The sequence below is a fragment of the Pseudomassariella vexata genome (genome assembly GCF_002105095.1).
Source record: "Pseudomassariella vexata strain CBS 129021 chromosome Unknown BCR38scaffold_7, whole genome shotgun sequence".
Lineage (NCBI taxonomy): Eukaryota > Fungi > Ascomycota > Sordariomycetes > Amphisphaeriales > Pseudomassariaceae > Pseudomassariella > Pseudomassariella vexata.
Window position 1 is genome coordinate 1,870,993 of NW_024467962.1, and position 21,823 is coordinate 1,892,815.

The following is a 21,823-nucleotide window of genomic DNA, read 5'->3' on the forward strand; positions in this document are numbered from 1 at the left end:
AGGCCTACGGCTCGCAAATCGAGAAGCTCGTCCGAGCCCGGATTTCGCATATCACAAAGGAGGACTTTCTTCCGGCATTTTGCGACCCGTTCAAGAAGAGCCTGACCGAAAGCAATATTCTTGCAGGCTTTCAAGGGGCTGGGCTTGTGCCTTTAAGCCCAGATATTGTTATTGAGAAGCTGGATGTGAAATTACAGACTCCAACGTCCTCCCGGCCCCCTACGCGGGAAACCCTTCCTTGGGCTTCTCGGACGCCAAACAGCCCAACCGAGGCTACTTCGCAATCCGAATTTATTAAATCTCGAATTGCCAGGCATCAAAATAGCCCCCCGACGTCAATTTACGATGCTATCGATCAGTTTTTGAAAGGAGCGCGGAGTATTATGCATAAGATGGCTTTACTCCAAGCTGAGGTCGCCGAACTTCGAGAGGCAAATGCTCTAATTAGCAAGCGGCGCAGGGCCAAAAAACACGAGTACGGCTTGGAGGATCACTTATGTCAGGGTACGGCTAGGCCGAAGGCAATAGTACAGAGTGATGGGGAGTAACGGGCGTCCCTCCTACGTAATACCGGGTGGTCACTGGCGGTCTCAGGTAGGGGTGCCCACGGTGATGCATTGATCTCTGCCCTCTCTATCTTCCTCCGTCTCGACTCCTTACTTATAGCCAGCCGAGGTTCTCTCTTGGATTCTGGATGTTTGCTTCCGTATGTCTGTGTTCCTCCGACTTCGGCCAATATCTTGGACAGCGGCTCCTTATCTGCAACCAAGCGATTCCCTATCCGTTGCAAACGGCTTCAACGGCTCTCATTCGCCACAAGCGGCTCTCTAGCCGCCACAAACGGCTTCCTACCTGGTGGAAGCCGGCCCGCCTCGGATGACACTTGTGGCTCTGACAACTCCTTCCCTATCCTACTTCGAGATGGTCGTTATATAGATAGCTAGGCCGCCGCTTGGACCCGGCATAACAGCAGGGTCGGCGATGCCAAGGATCTTGACTCTCGTCATCCCAAAGCTTCACATAGATTGTAATCATGATTCGGGAGTCTTTTGTCCGAAACACCCCTCCGGCGGCCCGCCGGTGTCCTGCGTTCAGTGTCCTGACACCCACTGGTGCCTATGGCATTCTGTTCTCTGACAACTTAATTCACAAGACGTACAAGATCTTCAAAATCAAAAGGACGTTGCGCAGCAAGTACAGCAGGAAATGCGTGGAAATAGCGCTGGATCAAATCGTGGCCAGCCACGGCAACGGCGCTGTGGCGTATGCGGGAAGACCGGGCATAATGCGCGAACCTGTCAGGTAGAGATAGAATGGGCAAGAGTATTCTGAGTAGTTTTAATTGATTTACGGCGTTGTCGTTGCGAAATCGTGTTGAATTCCATGTTTTGCTAGTTGGCGTGACCCGTTCGGTTGGGTGACCCGTTCGCTTGTGGACTACGTTAACTCTACTAACTGTTTTCCCTATTACTTTCGAAATTCCTCAATAGAATAAGGGAAGTCTTTATTCCTTATTATTTAAATTCCCAAAAGAACAAAGAACCTCTTTATTTTTAAATAGATAGGTCATAGTGCTGGCGATTACATAGCCACATAGTACTGTATATAGCAGTTAGTCGGACCAAATGTCAGTGATCCACTAATATTGAAGATCTTTTGGTCTATTGGCCTAGGGGTATGGTCCTTCCATTTTCAGGTCATCTTTTAATATCCTCTAACCGCATTGACCACCTTTTTGCATGCACCCCCATTTTGCAGGGAATTTCTACGCCTCAACAACACGACATCTCTCAATTTACCTCGCAATTGCTCCCTATCTACGTACAAAATGGCTAATCCAGTGGAGAATAGTCTGGACGATTTTGAGCAGCGAATCGAACGCGCTAAAGAGCTTGTCCGTCAGGGCTTTTCCCAGGCCGTAGCAGCTCATCGGTACGGTATCAAGGGGACTACACTGTCCTACCGTATTCGTCACGGTAATTCGCATCGCGACGCGGCCTCCAGGCAACAAAAGTTGACTCCAGAGCAAGAGGAGGTTATCGTGAACTGGATCCTACACGAAGAAGTGTGTGGACGGGCTCCTAGCAAGCGTTATGTGGCCGACTTCGCTGCCGAAATCCTCCTTGCTCAAAGGGATAACAATACACTCGGCCAACACTGGGTGGATCACTTCGTTAGCCGCCATCCACAGATACGTACCAAAATTGGGCGCGTCGTAGATGCTAGCCGAGTTAGAGCGTCCGATTCGAACAAGATCCGAGACTTCTACACCCTCCTCGAACGCTTACGTACGAAGTATCGTATCAAACCCGACAACGAGTATAGTGTGGATGAGACAGGTGTCCAAGAGGGGAATCTGGGAATGGTACGGTTATTGGGACGTCTAATTCACGCCGGGTACGCGTATCAAAGTCGGACGCTTCGTCGTGGTGCTCCTGGTTAGAGTACATTTCGCATACCCAACGGGGTACACCTGTCTGCGTATTTTCCGGCAAGAGAGTCCAAGCACAGTGGTTCCCAGACCAAAATATCCCTGAGTGGGAATACACCGCGACGAGTAAGGGCTGGAGTAATAAAGTTATCGCAAATAGGTGGTTAGATCAGGTTTTTCTCCCCGAGACGAAGCCTAGGGGTACCGAATGGCGACTCCTTATCCTCGACGGCCACCAGACACATATTCATGCCGAATTTATGTGGAAAGCCTACTCTAATAGAGTCGCCGTGCTGTATTTACCCTCAGACTGCAGTGACGATCTCCAGCCGTGCGATGTCGGGCCGTTCTCACCTTTGAAGACCTACTACCGCCAAGAGCTCAGGGCTTACGCTTCCTACAAGGCTACAGCCCAATTTACAAGCAACGTATGCTAGAAGCATATCTACGTGCCTCGGAGAGAGCCTTTACTACGGAAAATATTAAATCTGGCTGGCGGAAGACTGGTATATGGCCCCTAGGCTCCGAAGGACTAGTCGACGTATCTTGTGATCCTCCGCCTCATATATCACCACCTTTAGTTGCTTTTACTCCTCAGAAAGCGCAGTAACTATCTAGCCAACTACAGTCGATAGAGAAAGCCGAGGGCGGGGTATCTCGTAAGATTCGTACCCTAGTAGGCAAGGCGGGCAAGGCCCTTACACTCCAGGCCGCCGAGAATGCCAAATTACGTATCGAAAACGAGCAACTATATAAAGAACTCGATAAATACGCTCCAGATATACGCCAGCCCGTCGAGCCAGACCCGAATAAAGTATTCGTTAACTTATCAGCGATCCGAACAGCCCAGGACAAGCGAAATAAGCGAATACGGCCTATTTTACCGGATAAGCAGTTATAAATTGATACTTTTCTCGAAGGAAAGGTCCCTCCTAAAAATAGGGCTCGAAAGAATATATCTAAGTCTTCGGACACTTAAATTAAGTATGTTCTGTATATAAATACTATGGACGAAGTATTTAGGTTGATTCAGTTAGACCCTGCAAAATGGGGGTGTATGCAAAAAGGTGGTCAATGCGGTTAGTATATGTACAGGTCTGCAATCAGCAACCTTTCATCTGAGCATCAAACCAGGACGACATATGTGGAATTGGTGGCCTGAGGTCATGATGAGGTACACCCGAGAGACTTTAGTGCCATTGTGCGGGTTAGAAACCCCGTCATCACCCCCTCTCTCTCCCGGCTGTACCTCCTTTCACCTTCCTATATAGCCGGAACACCAGTACCAATACGGTCCCACAACGTACACTAAAATAATATCAATCATGTATTTTATATTTTCTGCCATTTCCTCTACTGTCCTAAATTACATCTCCTTGGTAGCAAGCAATCCTACACTTTTTTATTTCACAGTCCACAGCATAAGACATCGCTTCACATGTGTACTGTGGCACCTGAATTTAGCGAGAGTGAGGATTGGTTCATAGAAATGTTACAATAAGAGGTACGGAGGTACGTGAAAGGGGCTTGAAGGCAAACCAGGCTCACAATGACTATGTCAAGATGATCTATTCGGAGTTTTATTGCTCGGGGTTAAGGACTCAATGTACTAACAGAAATACGTCCCATATCTCCGGTTTAATTGCGGAAGTCCCAAGAGCTCTGCGCTTCCTCGGGGTATGCAACTATCTAAAAGCCCTCACGTCATTGAGCCCATCTAGGAAGTTTGCTAACACCGACACGGTTATCTCCGCTTCATCCGTCGCCATCCACTGCTTGGCCCGGCTGAGACCGTTCGGCTCGGAGTGGGATGGCCGACTTGGTGAATCTAGAAAGCTTCAATGTGCTTTTCTTATTAATACAACAAGAACACCCATAGAGGGATAGAAATGTTCACCCTGTGATGAAGTAAGTACTTATACCAAACTCTAAACGCCACCCCTGGGAATCAAGGCACTCTCAAATATCACCCCATCTTTATTGCTACCATCTTGTGGCATAACCAATACTTGCAAAGCATTCAAATACAATGTCTTCTAGTGGCAACTACATCAATAAAGTGGCCATCGTCGGCGTAAGTCTTCCATTCGCGTATTCAGGGGTTCCTTTCAAAAGTAACTCCTGGCTGACATGCACAATCAGGCAACTGGAACCGTCGGCAAGTTCATCGTCGAGGAGCTCCTGAAGGCGGGCAATCATGAAGTGACGGCGATTACGCGTGTCGATGGTTCGAGCACTATGCCCGCAGGTGTCAAGGTCGCCAAGGTGGACTACAACAACCCGTCCACCTTGGTCGATGCGCTGCAGGGTCAGGAAGCCCTCATCATCACCATGTCTGTTCGCGCCCCTAAGGACACGCAGGACAAGCTCGTAGAAGCTGCGGCCGTGGCGAATGTGCCTTACGTCCTGCCCAGCGATTGGTAAGCTGCTCTTGCCATTTTTGATCTTCGTTGCTGGACTGTTTCGAGGGTCCTAAAAATCTGCGAAAAGCAAGCTTCACCCCAGCGACATTTTTTGTACCTTCAAAGGCAATAATGAGATGGAAAATATGATATTAAATGATTAAAGGTGTCCGGACATGACCAATGAAGAGTTTGGTAACGATATATTCCTTGGTCCCGCAGAGCGAGCAACTCGGAAGAATATCGAGGACTTGGGAAAGAGTTCGTGGATGGCCATCATCTCGAGCTTCTGGTACGAGTTCAGCCTCGGAGGAGGGCCTGCAATGTACGGTCTTGATTATAAGGGCCGTAGCATGACCTTCTTTGATGACGGCGAGACCAAGATCAACACTATCGTGAGCTTTCCTACCCCAGTGCGAAAAAAAGAAATCAAATGATCAATGGTGCTTACAAACTTTGAAGACATTTCCTCAGAGTGGCCGGGCTGTTGCCAACTTGCTGGCTCTCCCCATCAATTCTGAGAACGGTCCCAGCTTGTCCAAGTACAAGAACAAATTTATTTACGTCTCATCCTTTTGTGTGAGCCAGAAGGACATGTTCAACTCGGTACTACGGGTTACAGGTACCAAGAACGAGGATTGGACGATAAACTACGAGGATTCAACCAAAAGGTTCGAGGATGGCAAGAAGGAAATGCGGAGCGGAAACCCGTTGGGTTTCAGGCAGGTGTTGTACTCCAGGGTCTTCTTCAAGGATGGACTGGGGAATTATGAGGCCACCAAGGGATTGGATAATGGGGCTTTGGGTCTCCCCGAGGAAGACTTGGACCAATTCACCATCGCTGCGATCCAGCTGGCTAAGTCTGACTTGGATTATGGGGAGTAATTGAAAGCAAAGAGTGCCTTGCAAGTGCCTAGCAAGGGAGCAGTAATTCAGCCTGGCTTGGCTTAACATAACTGATTATTTGAATAAGTTTGTGGATGCATATCTATGTAAAGTATTCTCATGCATTATGCACCCCCTGTTAGATTCTCAGACCATACTCGACCTGCTGTTTGTGAGATCTCCCGACGCTCCCCTCCGACACGTTTGAAGATTCGAGGCATAGTACATGGCCCCCGCAATGGTACTCGGATCTATAGGCAGATGAGGCCACCTGATAAGGAACGACGCCGCCACGACCATGATCATTATAGACAACAGGGTGACACCCACCCAAGTGCATACCTCGTGTGCGACGCATGTCTGCATGGACTTGTCCGGGACGTTGGCTACCAGAGCAGGGAGGAAGTAGGAGGTGATTGTCGTGAAGGCCACCACGCCCAGATAGGGGTCTGGCTGATGCCTCGTAAATGCCGACCAAAATCCCGAAAACGCATTCGTTGGTGGGTTTAGATAGACGGTCTCCCTTGTTATCGCACGTTTCGGGACTATCAGCTTGTACGGACTTACGAAGGCGGTTCCTGGTGACAGTGTTAGTTTAATGGTTTCGAGTTAGCATTTATTTTCTCGATACATACCGCTGAAGAAGGATCCCCACCACAGAGAAATGACAACCCCAACGCCAGTGAAAAGGAACCGTACTCCAAATGAATCGCGCTCCATGAACTGTCCAAACTTGGTGCTCGCTGTAGTGCCGTTATACACCACCGTGACGACGAGAGTAGTGCACAAAAGCGCCAAGAACGCCAGTCTACCAGTCGTGCTGAGGGCAAAGAATGGCATCGCCTTTTGCTTGCTTCTCCGCCGACTGGCAAAATCTACACTTCTCCGATCCTTCGGAAGGAGGTTTCCCGCATCATTCATTACGATTACGCCATACTTATGGCCCTCACTATTCTTCCAAATCACGAGGCCGAACCTCCTATCTCCAAACGCCCTGATGGCTTCCTTGTTCTTGATCTTCCCGTGTTTAGGCTTCATCCTTTTCAGCAGCGAACACATGTCGTCGTGGGTGGCCAGACGCAACATTTGAGCCATGTTCCAGGGGTTAGAGTCCACGCCCGTCTTCCATCTCCAGAGCACAATTCCAGCGATAACGAGGAGTAGCGTCATGATGGCGAGGAGCCCGACGATGGCTCGGGCTGGGCCGAGGTTCACACCGAGAGTCACGGCACAGAATGTGTCTCCAGATGAACACACCGGTAGGAGAATGCGTACGGCTTCCGCGCTCAGCGGTATTAATAATGCGCTTGCCAATACCAGGAACCCCGTCAGGGCCAGAAGACCGTTGCCCCTGAGTAGTGATGTAAATCGAGTCCATGCACCCTTGGGACCGCCGGGCTGGAGGCAAAGTGAATCCACAGTCGCTGCACCCCATGGCACTGTCAGTGCGTGGAAAGGTTGGTACATTTTGGCTGTTTGGTCCAAAATGCGGAATGGTATTGATAGTGCTGTGGCGAGAAGTATGGGCAGCATGATGCCGACGAAGTATTCGGCTGAAGAGATGTAGTACACATTTAAAAGCTTAGGGGCAGCCGTCATATCTCCGGAAGGGCGGGCTTTGCCCGTGGGACGGATGACGACTGTTTCTGTTTGCGTTTCTGGATACATAAGAATCGAAGTTTTGGTGGCGACTCCATTGGAATCATAGTATGTCATCGCCCTGGGAGTTTCGGTGATGAGCGTGATCATGGTGGATGTAGGACTACCAAACTGGTCCGTCATTGTGAGGGTGGAAGCCACGAGGTAAAATAATTTTGTAGAGACGGGTTTCCCGTTGGCGTCGGTAATGACGGTCGGTATTGATCCCTTCACCACCCATTCGACTGCAGTTTTCGTTGGGTGCATAGCCAAATCATACATGGTGCGAGTCGTCCTGACTGCTAGCTTTGTTACAATGGTCGTGGCGGTAGGGACCCCGTCAGCGTTTGTAAGGACGCTAGTTGATGGTACGAGGTATTGATCCCCCGTGCCCGTCGCTAGGGTTTCGATTGCATACGACTGAGATTTTTCATGACTGTCGAAGAGGTCAATTGACGTGGTGATTTCAACAAAGATTGCCCCTCCGTCATCGGCGGTGGATGTAGACGTCATTGTTGATTCTTCTATGATGTGTGTTTCCGAGATTACTGGCGGGGCTGTGATAGATCCTGCCGATTGCGTGTCTTGCCCTGGCCATCCCGTTGCCTGGTTTGGGGTTCCAGTCGCTTGATCAGGTGGTCCCGTCACTTGATTAGGAGGACTCGTTTCTTGGCCAGGATTTTTCGTAGCTTTATTGGGTGGCTCAGTTGCTTGATGACCTGGAGCCGTAGAATCCCCTGGATGCGTTTGAATCAATGTTGAATCTCCTGGAGAAATTGTATCATGTCCACTGTCAGATGTGGTAGTCGGGCCCTGCCCCGGCGGTTTCGTTGGTCTTTTGTCTGTGCTGGAAACTGGCGGTTTGGCAGGCCTGGAAGACGAACCAGAAGGAATTAAAACTATAGTTGGACTGGTGGGAGGGCGTTTGGTCGTTGACACCGGTAGGGTGGGGTCTGGTCCTTTTATGAACGTATTGGATGTAATAGAATCCCCGGGGGCGACCGTACCTGTAGACGTATTTGGAGGCGAGACAACGATGGTCCTGCCCCCGCTGGTTTGCGGCGGCCTACTTGGCTCAGTAACAGTTGGCGGTGACGGATAAATCGTTGCAGTCTGATCAGAGGGTAGCCGCGTTGTTGACGTTTGTTGAGGCGGCGGGATTGTCTTTGTCGTTTCTCCAGGTGGTGGCACATTTGTAGTGGTATCCTGAGGCAACGGTATTGTCTTTGTCGTATCTTCAGGCGGTGGCACATTTGTAGTGGTGTCCTGAGGCAGCGGTATTGTCTTCGTGGTATCTTTTGGCGGTGGCACATTTGTAGTAGTATCCTGAGGCAGCGGTATTGTTTTTGTCGTATCTTCAGGCGGTGTCAAACTCGTAGTAGTATCCTGAGGCGGTGGTATTGTCTTTGTGGTATCTTTTGGCGGTGGCACATTTGTAGTAGTATCCTGAGGCAGCGGTATTGTTTTTGTCGTATCTTCAGGCAGTGTCAAACTTGTAGTAGTATCCTGAGGCGGTGGTATTGTCTTTGTGGTATCTTTTGGCGGTGGCACATTTGTAGTAGTATCCTGAGGCGGCAGAACTGTCTTTGTAGTATCTTCTGGTGGTGGCACTTCCGCTGTAGTATCTGGAGGCGGCTGGCTTGTCGTGCTAGTGTCTTGGGGCGGCAGAACTGTCTTTGTCGTATCTTCTGGCGGTGGCATATTTGTAGTAGTATCTTGAGGCGGCGGGATTGTCTTTGTAGTATCTTCAGGGGGAGGCACTTCCGTTGTAGTATCTGGAGACGGCTGGTTTGTACTGCTAGTGTCTTGAGGCGGCAGAACTTTTGTTCTGGTATCTGGAGGTGGCTGTTTTGTCGTGCTAGTGTCTTGGGGCGGCGGAACTTCTGTTGCGGTGCCTTGTGATGGAATTCTTGTTGTGCTGTCTTGAGGCGGTAGAACTTTTGTACCAGTATCTTGAGGTGGTAAAACTGCTGTCTCCGTATCTTGAGGCGGCGGGATGCTTGTTGGAGTGTTTTGAGGTAGCGCAACTGACGTCACAGTCTCTTGAGGAGGCGGATCTGTGTGTGTTGGAATATGAATCGTCGTGGAGTCCACATGTGTCGTATCCTGTCCGCCATCTTCAGGGGCCTTTGTTGTGATAGGGTCGATTTTCGTGGTTTCTTCTGGCTGGGTCGTTGGTTGGGGCGGTTGTGTCTCTTGCTTGCGTGTTGCAGAGGGTTGACTTGTTGTACTGTCTTTCTCCTTAGTATGGGTGACTGGTGGGGGCTTCGTATTATGAGTTGTTTGTGGAGGTTCCGCGGGCTCTGTGGTGGAACTCCCCTCCTCAGTACGAGTCGCAGCGCTTGAGGTTGGGGCAACTATGGATGTTGTGGATGTCGAAAATGGCTCATCCGGCAAGACAGTCGTGGGTTTCAACTGCGAGTTTGGAGTTGCGGCTGTGGTGGGCGCCGGCTGATAAACTTGCGTTGGTGTCGCAGGCACACTTGAGATCTCAGTCGAAGTCTGCTCAGGGGTGGTCGCATCGGACGTTTGGACCAGATCCGGTTTACTCGTCTCGGTGGAGTACTGACGCTTTTGAAGCTCTTGCCCAGATGAACGAAGCCCTTTTCCAGGGAACACACTCCAGCGACCCAGATGTGGCCGGAAGCCAGTCACCAGTAAATGTCGGTTGCGAATTCGCACTTTAGCCGCGGTTTCGTTGTGCCGATTGCGAAGCTCCGGCATGCCTTCGGATGACCCATTGGGAAGAATGTGGACAGCAAGCTCAGTGAGGCTCAGCGCCACCACAAGAGTCATCAAAAGCATAATGAGGAATCTCAGCTTCAAGACGAAGGGCTTGTAGTTGTGATCTGAATTCGACGTCTTTTTCGCCTCCACTTGATCGACCACCTCCAAGGTGGAGACCTTAGGGGCACAGTAGAGGTATTTATCTTCATGCTGGTAGCCCACATATGTCGTCCCCTTATTCGAAGTCAGATACGTCGTCTCGGATCTCAGATCGCTGACTTGGCTGAGTGATGACGGCGCCCGTCCATAGTCTGGTGCGTAGTACTCGACATGGGCGCCTGCAAGTTCCGAAATGTCCAACTCTTCGGACTGGTTCGCCGGAAAGACGGTATTGGCCTCGATATTTGAGACTCTCTGATAGCTCGGATGATACAGATCTCGCAGGATTGCGGCGGAGTCATCTTCGTCTTCCTCGTCTTCCTCGTGTACTATTGACACTCGGCTCAGGATATGCCGTACTCCGCTCTGAAATCGTTCCCTCGCAGTTATCAATGCTTCCCGCTGCTGATGCTGCTCCTGTTCTTTCTGTTCTTTCTGTTCTTTCTGTTCTTTCTGTTCTTTCTGTTCTTTCTGTTCTTTCTGTTCTTTCTGTTCTTTCTGTTCTTTCTGTTCTTTCTGTTCTTTCTGTTCTTTCTGTTCTTTCTGTTCTTCGTTGTTGTCTTCGTCTTCGATCAATGTGACACCACGGTCAGTATCACTCTGTACCAGAGGGGCAAATCCCCCACCCCGGCTTCCGCTTCCGTACTGCATTGGCGCACGATGCATCATGCAAGGATTTGGCTCTCCTTCCGCTATATCCTTCGCTGGCTTTTCATGCTGAAATTCTGGCGACGATAAATCTCCAAAGCCATACAGCGAAAAATGATCGAGTCTGCGCAGATAACGAGAGAGAGAACGAGAGGATAAAATACAGTGATGGCCGGAGGATTGCGACTACAATTCAATGAACCGGTAAAATACACCACTCTGTCGCCAGGAGGCAGTTGGGCCACACTGGGATAAGCACCATAGTGTCCCCCTGCCCTTGCCTTGTATACGCATAAAATGCACTATCTAAATCCTGTCGTGGCGGAGCCATACGTAAGGCTACGTTTGTTAGTGGTGGTCTCGGAGATGTCACCGTATTTAGTCAACTATCCCAACGAGCCAATCACGTATTTTATTACGGCCCCTAAACGGCGAGCATTGGGACATAGCGTTACATTATGGCATCTGTCCAAAACTGACTTGCATAATCACGTTGCATATTCATACCAATCCGCATCGGCGTCTGACCAAGAGGTCTTTCCTGTCCCGTCCAGCCGGCTTCGAACACTGCCATTCTTGGGTGCCAGCACAACGGGTTCCCTTGCCTCTTACTTTTCACTCACCCGCCGATGCTGTTGTGTTCTCTCGATCGAACGATCCGCACCTACAGTCATTATGCAGCCTCAAATTTTGGCACGCGATCGTGGCTTTGCTGGCCGCTGTTTGTGACTCGTTTACACTCAAGTCTATATTTAACCTGTCGTCGCAAGTACTGCGGAATATGTTCTCCCATATCGAACACATGCAGAGAAGCCAAGCCACACCAAGCCAGGCATGTGTCGGAGTTTACAATCGAGACCGGGCCGTACGGAGTGGGTTCATTCTCGTCAGGTACGATGCCCAGGTGAATGTATCAAGTATTTATGCAATTGCAACCGAGTTTGCTTGCAATCAATTATGCAGAGCATCATCCAATGAATCGCGATTCGTGAGTTATCTTCATGCAATGCAACAATTCTTACTTTGCGGTGAGATGTCCACACGAGTCTGGCCGGTTCGATCAAATTGGCATGACCAGTAAACTATTGAATTGACGTTGCGTCACCGTGATTGCACAAAAGCCGTATAAGCCGAGCGAGGCTGTATCTGATTCCCACCGTTAGGTGTGCCCCCCCCTCCCCCCCCCCCAAACCAGACTACAGAGACAGAAGCAAATTACCGTCTTGTACACAGTTGAGCAGTGGTTACGTGTTGACTTTGGAACAGACTGTTCGCCACTTCTAATTGAGGTGCTACACCTCATTGAACAATGGAAGCGGGCATTATAGTCATAGCCTACATAGTGATCACATAGACGGCAAGAATCTCCAGCAATCTGACATAATACGTCCCACGGCAACCCTATCGTAACACTTTAATTCCATCATGTCTAGGACCGCCTCGGGAATGAGTCAGATGGGACATTTCATAGTGTAAATGAGTGAGGGCACTGCCGGATTCAGCTAAGGTAGGCTGCGTTGAAAAGTACGGAGAGTTATATAGAGCAGAGGGATATGAAAGTCCGCTTACTCCGTTGAGAACTTCAGATTTACCAAACATTTCATCTGTGTCTTCCGCTTTCACTACCTCCGTATTAAGACAGCACTTTCTTAAGTTTTAGCATCTGATAACTGTCCAGATAGCGACGATAGAACCACAGTTATATCTCCCGCATACTGTGACCAGATTGTGCTAGGGAACTTTCTTTTCCTTAATATCAGTCCGTCGATTCTTTACATGGTTATTCATTATGAATTTTAGTCAGTTAGATAATCTCTGATATTAACCACCACCAGCTTGTTCTGATAGGGTAGCTGAATAGGTTAACCTGAAATCAAGACTATAGATGGATTTACTATGTATACAAAAGCTTCAGCATCAAATTCAAAATTCAGTTCTCATAGGTATAATGATAGTTAAGTACTTCGAGGTGTGATCTACGCAACATGGCCGAGCGCTCACTTGATGGGGTTCAAGCCGACTAGCCAAGTATGGAAAGCTAATGGACTAAAGTCTCAAAGAATCGGCGATTCTATTATTGCAATCTTTAAAGTATTAATAAGAGATAATATAGGATCTATGATAGTCCTAGTGAGTCCAAGAGAAACTATAAACCCGACATTGTTAAAGGCTGATGATTGTAACCCCGGGAAACGTAGTACTCAGCCTTATATTAATGTCACTTCTAGCAGGGCTACCGAATAGGTCGATGCTATTGAATATCGAATTGCGTCTTACGTCTTTACTCTCCCTAAAGAAGAGCTATAATGTAGAAGAAAGGAACAGGTAATAAACTTATGGCTTGCCTCTACTGCCCGACCGGCATTTCAAGACCTCCAGAGCAAACCCTTCATGGGAGCCTTCGACGCTCAAACTAGTTTACTACCACATCCCATATGACAGAACAACTCCAGGCGCCGAATATTTACTGAGACACTGCAAGTTCGAAATATGTAAAGGCTTGGAGGATATCGAATTGCCTGTTCAGTCTTAGAAGACTGAAGGAGACTCAGAAGCAAGCCTGAAATGGTGTAAAAGGTTCGGTATTTACATTGGAAAAAAACGGCCAAGCATTTGGAAGGGCCTCACCGACACCAACAGATTCACTAATACACTGCCACATTGAACACACCGACAACACCCTGCAGATTTCCGTACATCAATAACTTGGCAAAGGTTAAGTAAACGACGACCTAACTACCAGATCCTACGTATATTGGCATGAAGTCTCTTAGCAAATTCTTTCATGCTTGTAGACAACTTCAATAACAAGGTGGAAAAACACTTATAACACTCATAAAATCCTGCAAGCTTCGACGTTCAAAACTCTGGTAATAATCGGCTCATAGAGATCTCTTCAATCACATAGAGACTTTCGAGCTTAGACATGCCATTCACCTCGAGAGGATAAACGATATGATGAGATTGCGTTATGAGATGGAGCCGACTCATTTGCAACCCTGGCGGCGAAATCCGTCAGAGTGGAATGATGTAATACTCTGGCAGTAAATTTGATAACTGGATAAACCTTTAAGGTATATGCGTTTTTACAAAAAAGCGTTGCGTGCCCCAGGCATACCGGTTGATTACTGAGTGCAGCATTTGAGCCAACTGCCCATAGATCGTCCTTCCGTAGTTGCAGATTCCTGGGAGTTGGTCTGATCATCATCATCATCACCAATGCAACTCTCTTGCCTGCATTGCCCACAAAGAGTGACACACAAAGTTTGTACTAGGCCAAGCTGCATATATGCAATGTACTGCTTACTGGATTGATTTCTTGGGTGAGTCTAATCCAAGATGAGAATTGCGATGGCGGAAGAGTGGTACTTGATGAAGGTGTCATTAGCTAGTTTGAACCGCTAAGTCAAAGTTGATACCTTCAACGCATCCAGTGAGGCGTGTTCGCTGTCTGTTGAGGGGGAAAATATCCTCACCGAATCAAAGCAATGCGACGTCCAGTTACATGCAATCGATTTTTCATGTAGGTTGTAGTAGAGACCTAACGACGGGAAAGCGATATAGCCAGCTCGTCCTAGGTGGCGTGTCAACGAACCATAGCCAGTCTAAACTGTTATAGGGGTATATAGAGCTATTCTTATGAGGTATCTACTTGACCATATATTATTTGAGTCCACTTTAGTGGAATATACGACTTGTAATGGTCATCACCGATAAATCTTCACTAGCTCTATACTAGATGCACAATATTTCGAAATAGATTTGTACAAGTGACGCAGGTAATGATAGACTACTTCATCCTATATTCGAGCCATCAAGTATGTCACTAACTTAACTGTATAATGTGCAATGTAACCTCGATCCACATTAATAATAATATCATTTCTACTATAGAGTAGATCATGTCTTTCTATAGTCAACGTACTTTGCTTGATGTTAGACCTTCACAGCCAAATAGCCGGATTTTCGATTATTTGGGGCCAAGTGCTGCCTCATCCGACTCAATGTACGGTGGTACGTGGCTTGAAGACAAGCCACCAAGACCTTGGCCCCGCGTGTTCCTACTTCATGGGCTGATTGCATCACTATCTGTATTTCAGGCCCTTATAGCCCAGTTCACTTCAACAAAATTCTTATTACTACACCAATAAGTTCAATACTTGAATCGGAAATAAGGAATCTTGCTTCAAGTGCTGTGATTTCCCATGCTCAACTGTCGTGAAACTTCGTCGGGAAACACATAGCAGCAATAGTTGAGAGGAGGATCGTGCACTCACGATAACACTACATTCTTCCAAGCTTGTCAGTTCTGCCAGGCGATTCCCGTCACTCACACAATCTGCTGATGTCGTCGAGGGTAGTTCAACGACAAGCCAGGATTGGCTCGCTTCGAGACAAGAGCTATGACGAGCCTCGAACAACTGTATAGACGAGTAAGGCAAACCTTGTTCATCGTCGTCCATGTCGCATAACCCAATGATTAGCAGCAATGAATGCCCAGACCTTGGTGCCGACCAAAACCGTCCCGTCAGAACTCTAAACCTAGCTTTATGGCCAGGAGATCCTTACTCATCATATTGTCCTTGCGTGTGCGTGGAGACTGGCTTTACCGCAGCACGAAGTCTACTGAGTCCGTTTTTCCGGGGACCGAACCTTCATGCTTGAGCTTCCACGTGCCCGGAAAGTTTGTTTTTTTCTTTTTGCTAGATTTGTCATCATGTCGTGTGCATCAGATCTCTGCGACATTGAGAAGCAAATCTCGGGCACCCAGGTCCGTCAGCTTAAAGCATCATAGTCGCAATGGCCATGGTAAATGTCTTATCACATTCCATCTGCAGAGTCGCATCTAGTTTGACTAACAACTCGACTTACTCATTACTCCAGTAATGCTGTTCTGCATCACTGCCTTAGGGTACAATATGGAAACCGTCCGGGACCCATCCTGATGGGGCTAAGTTTCAACCACAGAACTACTGGTGGTAGATCATGACTGACTACCTGTTTGCCCGCCCCCTCCATACTGTACACACGCCTCCCCAATGTTCCTCACCCTGGGCTATATCAGATTGTCTTGCCAAGGCTGTCACTGTAATAGGATCTCCTGGCAATTTGGTCTCTGCTCAAATGGTGATGAAATGTGGAATAACGCCGTTACAAGAGCCAAGACCGAATGAGAGCAGATCTGCCCTGTGTTATCGAGTTTGCGCATTGAGGTTCAGCAATCAAGAGCTGACGGTATCGCCTCTATCATGATTACAACGCACATGAATCGGCCAGCGCAATTCCTCATCAAAGCTTCTCCACATCTTGGCCTAGTGGCCATGGCGAAGAGCTTCGGTATTGCTGGGGTACGCGTTGTTGGCGTACCTGCGTGGACGTTTACGTACCATGTAGCTGTGTGATGTACCCACATGGAATTTAAGGAGCCAGGGTGCTTTACAGGGAGTACCCCTCAAAATACCCTAGATATCATATTGTCAGGGCACAGGGAGGTAGTCGGGCTGGGAAGATGCTGCTGCAAGGAGGACTCAGCGGCTGTCAGGGATGCACTACGTCGACTCTTTCCTGGTGAAACCACTTAGTGGTGACTTGTAGTTGAGGGACATAATGCAGTATTGTATAAGCGGGCTCTTATCATACTGTTATGTGAGAGTTGATCGGGTGATTGCATGCGAGTTTCTTCAAAGAGTACTGCACGAGCTAGACTGTTGATGGTCGCCAGTGAGGCCGGAATAGAGCTGGCAGTGGAAAAGATCAGAGTTCAAGCGATAAGTTAATCTTGACATAAGTGACATCAAATTCAAATACAACAGCCTCTAGGAAATCCCCAAGCGCCGTCTTCGAGATGGTTTGGAAGGTTCGATGCGGCACGAGAGTTCTTGACGGCAAACTGAACAATGAGACGGTGGTCGTCGCCCTTGCCTGTATGTGTTGATCGTGTTCATGCAATGCTAGTAGTCTCCATGTCAAATGCAAACTTATTCCTCGAAAAGTTAACTGTTTCTCATAATGATATGACGGCAGGTGAAGGATATGGTAGTTGGTGCACTTGCAATGGAATCACCAAGTCTCGTAGTGTTTGCATTACCGGTCGATCACACCGGATTACCAGACTACCTCGTATCATCCCAATCGTGACATGCGGTTTATTGTGTCGCCCGCATGGAGGGGCTGCTCACAACCGGTCCCCATCTACTGGGATCAAGCATCGCGGGGAATTCGGAAGATGATTCCAGCCCCCTCATGGCGAGCTACTTAATGAAGTAGATATGATCTGTGATGCGGAAGAACGAGGTCAAGGCGGCAGCCGGCAAGGCAGCTAGGACATTGCCGTCACAATCAAGGTAGCTTCGCCGAGGCTCAAAGAAACAAGGTTAATATGATGTCGATAAATCCAGACTGCCGTACTGGATCACAGCAATGAAGTGATGCAGAGCCACAGAGTTTTTTCTCCAGATGTCTCTTGGGCAGGTTTATGAATATTGAGGTACCATTACGATTGTAGTTAGCCGTAGGGGGCGCCCTGGTTGCCTGGAAACCTTGATCCAGTGTCACCTGCAGGGCTCGCTATTTTTGTCACGTCAGAAGCTTCCCTGATTGATAACCACCGAGGATTGACGAATGAGGATGGCTGCCAAGGATACGGGTGTTGATGTTTCGCCGCAACTGTTCGGCCCCCTTCGTGCCTTACCACGTTTTGGATTGTTTGCTTATTCTTTCATTTCCACGAGGGCATAGCAGCTTGGTCACCTTAATATGAGACCCGGATCTCCAGTTTGCCGGCTGATCTCCAAGAGCACGAGTTGTGTGAGAGCTCGGCGCGGCGAGAGCGCGTGGGGGAACGTTGAACAGTTGAAACAGGAACGGTCTGACAACCAGTGGTGGTAGACCTTGAGCCTTGTTGAAGGATCTCTGAAATGGTGCTATGCGTAAGTAACTAGATACGTAGTGAAAAAGATTGCGGGATGACAGTCGACATCAGTGGCAATGACGACTCGAAAATCCTCGAGATAGAGTGATGATGAATGACCCTGCCGGCCCTGCCCTGTCGTAGGATAACCGGTGCTCGAGAGGCTTCTTTCTTCCTACAGAACCTCAGCCACGACCAGACTATCAGAATGCGAGACCGGTAGAGTGTTTGTTGGATCATGTTTGACGCCCATTTCTGGAAAGCTGGGCTAACTTTTGCGCCGGTGACCGATCGCCAACAGCGAATATCGTGATTGTGAAAACCACCTGCTGTTGCCCGGAACTGACACCTGCTGTTTCCTGGAACTGAAGGGTTTGGTGGGGTAATGGTACGGTCATCATTTAGCTCCGGTGCTCTGGGTGGAGAGACAAATGCCATGGTCGCCCAGAGCTGAGAGGGCTGCTGCAACTTGGAATGATGGCTTGAGCATAAAACTGAGTCGCGTGGCCACTCCACGATAGACGATCGAGATGCAATTTCGGGTCCAAGACGACGATGCAGATCCTTAATCGCAACGGCACCACGACCGAGGGCCCAAAATAACCACTTGCATGCGCTAGCTATGTGTCAAATGCGTCCCAAGGAGATGGGTCGCATGAGTTTGACGTTGAAGTATCGCATGGCGCCAGGTTGAGTTCAACAGCGCGACCGGCAGTCTTTCATACCGGCTCTGCAACTGCTCTGCAACTGCTCTGCAAATTGACGTGGCCCGTCTGTAAGTCATCATGAACCATCGTGAGGGCCCAGCGCGCGTGAATCAACGGTTTAAAAAGGGGGTCTGCCTAGACCCTGGAAATCTGCTCAGAAACGCGGTTCTGCAGCGATGCAACCACCATCCACTGCCTATATGGACGGTGCATTGCGCAATATTTTGCGGATTGTTCTAGCTATTGATGGAGTGTCTCTACTTCGCGAAGACTGCTTCACAGCGGCGGTGGATTTCGTAGGTAGCATTACCTGTAGTAGGAGTGCAGGCGGTGAAAAAGGTCTTCGCCGGCTTTGCAACATGTCAGAAGAAGCTTTCGTAAATTCTTTGCTCATCTTAGCCATCGAAGAAATGCGACCTTACGACCCAAAGTTCATCCAAATATCCGTGTGTGACTTTGAGTTAAGCAAGCAATCTTACGGCGATACGCCCCTGCAACCGATATCCGGGAGTGTCCGAAGGGAGTGTCCGAACTCAAAGAAAACCCATCCATCCACTTTTCCTAAACTTTTCCTACTTGCATAGCCAATAAGGACAGTCGGTTTGGCCCTGAACTGACCCCGTCGGCCTCGTAATGGAATTTCTCCGGACGAAGGCTCCGGCTAGGTGACATCGGCCGGGGATGGAGATCGATGGATGCCCGGCAATTGTTCCAGTTGCGGCAGGACAGCAGGTAAATTCAATTCCACGCCATTGGATCGCCAAATTAAATGAATAGACAATCTTGTTAAGAACAAGGACCACAGCAAGTAATTAACAACGCATGATCCGTTGATAGGCATAATCACAATGAGAAAGTGTTCGACGTAGTGGATGCTGGGCTGTACATAAAGCACACGGGGGACCGGAAGACTTAGATTTTTGAACGAGTGGAGGTTGCGAATTCGGTTGCGCAGTTCTTCTCCATATCGCAAGATGAAGTTCTCGATGCGAAAGTTTGCCATGATCCCCGCTGGACTGCTGGTGGGGAAGGCCTCGGCGGCGACAAGTGGAGACTTCAACGTCCTATCAATGAATGTCGCAGGATTGCCCGCCATATTGCAATCCAACGAAGTTCCAGGCGACAAGGCGACCAACGCAGGAACAATTGGGAGCAAGTTCGTCGAATATGGATATGACATTATCCACGTTCAAGAGGTGAGACGAATGTCGAATGCTGGGCCGAAAATGACGCGCCAACTGCTAACACATGCTTTGTTGCCAGGACTTCAACTACCATGCGTACATATATGCGACGGACGACCACGCATATCGCACGGCAACCTCTGGCGGAGTTCCATTCGGCTCAGGTTTGAATTCCTTGGCCAACTTTGACTGGGTCGACTTCACCCGGGTGAAGTGGGACGTCTGCAGTGATGCCTCGTCGTCCGACTGCTTGACCCCAAAGGGCTTCACGTTCATGCGCACCCGTATTGATGATGGCGTCTATGTGGATTGCTACAACCTGCACGCCGATGCCGGGACCGAAGCCGAGGACGAGACGGCTCGCAACTCCAACCTAGAGCAGGTGGCTTCGTACATAGACACTTGGAGTATCGGCAATGCTGTTCTCGTCTTCGGCGATACCAACAGCCGGTATACTCGTGTCCTTGACAACATCACCGTTTTCGCCAACCAGAACGGCTTGACAGATCCATGGGTCGAGCTCATTCGAGACGGTGTCGTCCCCACCGTCGAAACGCTATGCGATAACCCCAGCAACAACACGTACTGCGAAACTGTTGACAAGGTCTTCTACAGGGGTAGCCCTGTCGTCAACCTCGAGGCCACCTACTTCAATTACGAGAGCACCAAGTTCTTGCAAGCCGACGGGAACATCCTCTCGGATCATAACCCCATCACTGTCAACTTCACATGGTCGTCCAGCAGTTCGCTTCGTCAGTCGAACTTTTTGGGCGGTCCCCACGGCACTTGGTTCAGCGATGTGCCCGCTCTCGCCAGCATTTCCAAGCCCAAAGCCTCCGTGCTCACGTTCAGCGGCGCAAACCGTCTCGACAGTGTTGGCGTGAAGCTTACCGACGGCACCACTTTCACGCACGGCGGCACTGGTGGCAATGTAGCCACGCTCACGCTGGGTAGCAGCGAATACTGGACGAGCGCGAAGCTTTGCCAGGGTTCGTACAACGACCAGACCCGTAACTTTTACATTTTAGCCACTACCAGCAGTGGCAAGACGTTGAGCTCTGGCACGGCGACCTCCGACTGCGCTACCTTCACGGCGCCGAGCGGGTGGCAGATCGTCGGCTTTGTGGGCCAAGATGGTGACGAGATGGATCAATTGGCGTTTGTGTATGCGCCACAATGATATGGATAGTTCAATACGCAACTAAAGTACTTCAACATAATGAGAATGGGATCGTAATATCCGAGAGAGATGTGGCGTCCAGTGGGAATATTTGGCAGGTCCCAAGATAGGGACACCTCAGGGGATCACCCCGCGCTACTGCATCTTGGCGGACTGCAGGGTGCACAACACGCAGCCAATTTAGTTGCATTAGTAGCTGCGTTCGACGGTTTCGGACGACCATTGGTCAGGACGTAAGCTTTAGAGGATGTCTACACTCCTTGGGCTGGTTGTCATGTACGCTACATGCTGATGAAGATTGCATGTCTCAAATCTGTAATTGTCTTTTTGTTTCCGTTCTCAGCAGAAACCAATACAGGAGCGGCCGGCCCCTTATGCTAGTAACCTCGGGTTCACGGGAAATGTTTTTAAGGTTTTCGCAATTGAGCACTGGCCGGAAGCCTGTTGGCGGTAATCGGCGACGCATCGAGGACCCAGCAGTCTGTCACCACGGCTGTCATTAGTGCCGATGTCTACCCTAACATGTAGGTGAGTTGACAAGATGCACATAACAGATTTCCCAGCTCGTCGTGAGCCATGAGTGAGCCATGATGTCACGGTTATTTAGCGGCGCACTCCTCAACCTTATGTCCCTGGAACAGCGAACCCCGCCGTCGATCTTCAATCGCCGCATGGATTATGGGACCTTCCCCAGGATCCCGTCTCTCGAGATGCGATTAACTCAATCGCCTAAAGGCCCTTGGTCTCGGCAGTCGATTAGAGTTCAGTAGCTGAATACCAAGCATAGTGAAGGCAAGATCAAGACGGCAGCAAGAGTCGTCCAAGCGCAGTTGCTGGAGATTTTGCGTATGGGATATCGCTTTGTTGCACACTGACAGTCTGGGTGAAACATTATTGACAAGTTGACACGTCACGAACTGTTCAAAACAACGGGTCATTGCTTTCCTCCTCT

The 21,823-nt window shown here is 49.2% G+C and overlaps 3 protein-coding genes across 3 annotated transcripts; all 3 read left to right on the forward strand.

The window, feature by feature from the left end:
• The first annotated feature begins 4,037 nt into the window (after positions 1 to 4,037).
• BCR38DRAFT_434785 (CipA protein) lies at positions 4,038 to 5,777 on the forward strand. Its single transcript, XM_040860318.1, has 5 exons — positions 4,038 to 4,108; positions 4,176 to 4,505; positions 4,574 to 4,851; positions 5,000 to 5,228; positions 5,296 to 5,777. Exons 2-5 carry the CDS (start codon positions 4,461 to 4,463, stop codon positions 5,716 to 5,718), a joined length of 975 nt encoding a protein of 324 aa, XP_040715726.1. The 5' UTR covers positions 4,038 to 4,108; positions 4,176 to 4,460; the 3' UTR covers positions 5,719 to 5,777.
• Positions 5,778 to 16,616: 10,839 nt separating this feature from the next.
• On the forward strand, positions 16,617 to 17,337 carry BCR38DRAFT_434792 (uncharacterized protein). The gene has a single exon (XM_040860319.1). The coding sequence runs from the start codon at positions 16,788 to 16,790 to the stop codon at positions 17,118 to 17,120; it is 333 nt and encodes a 110-aa protein (XP_040715727.1). The 5' UTR covers positions 16,617 to 16,787; the 3' UTR covers positions 17,121 to 17,337.
• A 2,144-nt stretch (positions 17,338 to 19,481) lies between these two features.
• On the forward strand, positions 19,482 to 20,871 carry BCR38DRAFT_485475 (endonuclease/Exonuclease/phosphatase; the record flags this gene model as incomplete). The annotated part of the gene is made up of 2 exons (XM_040863887.1): positions 19,482 to 19,703; positions 19,771 to 20,871. The coding sequence occupies 2 exons, from the start codon at positions 19,482 to 19,484 to the stop codon at positions 20,869 to 20,871; spliced, it is 1,323 nt and encodes a 440-aa protein (XP_040715728.1).
• Between the last annotated feature and the right edge of the window lie 952 nt (positions 20,872 to 21,823).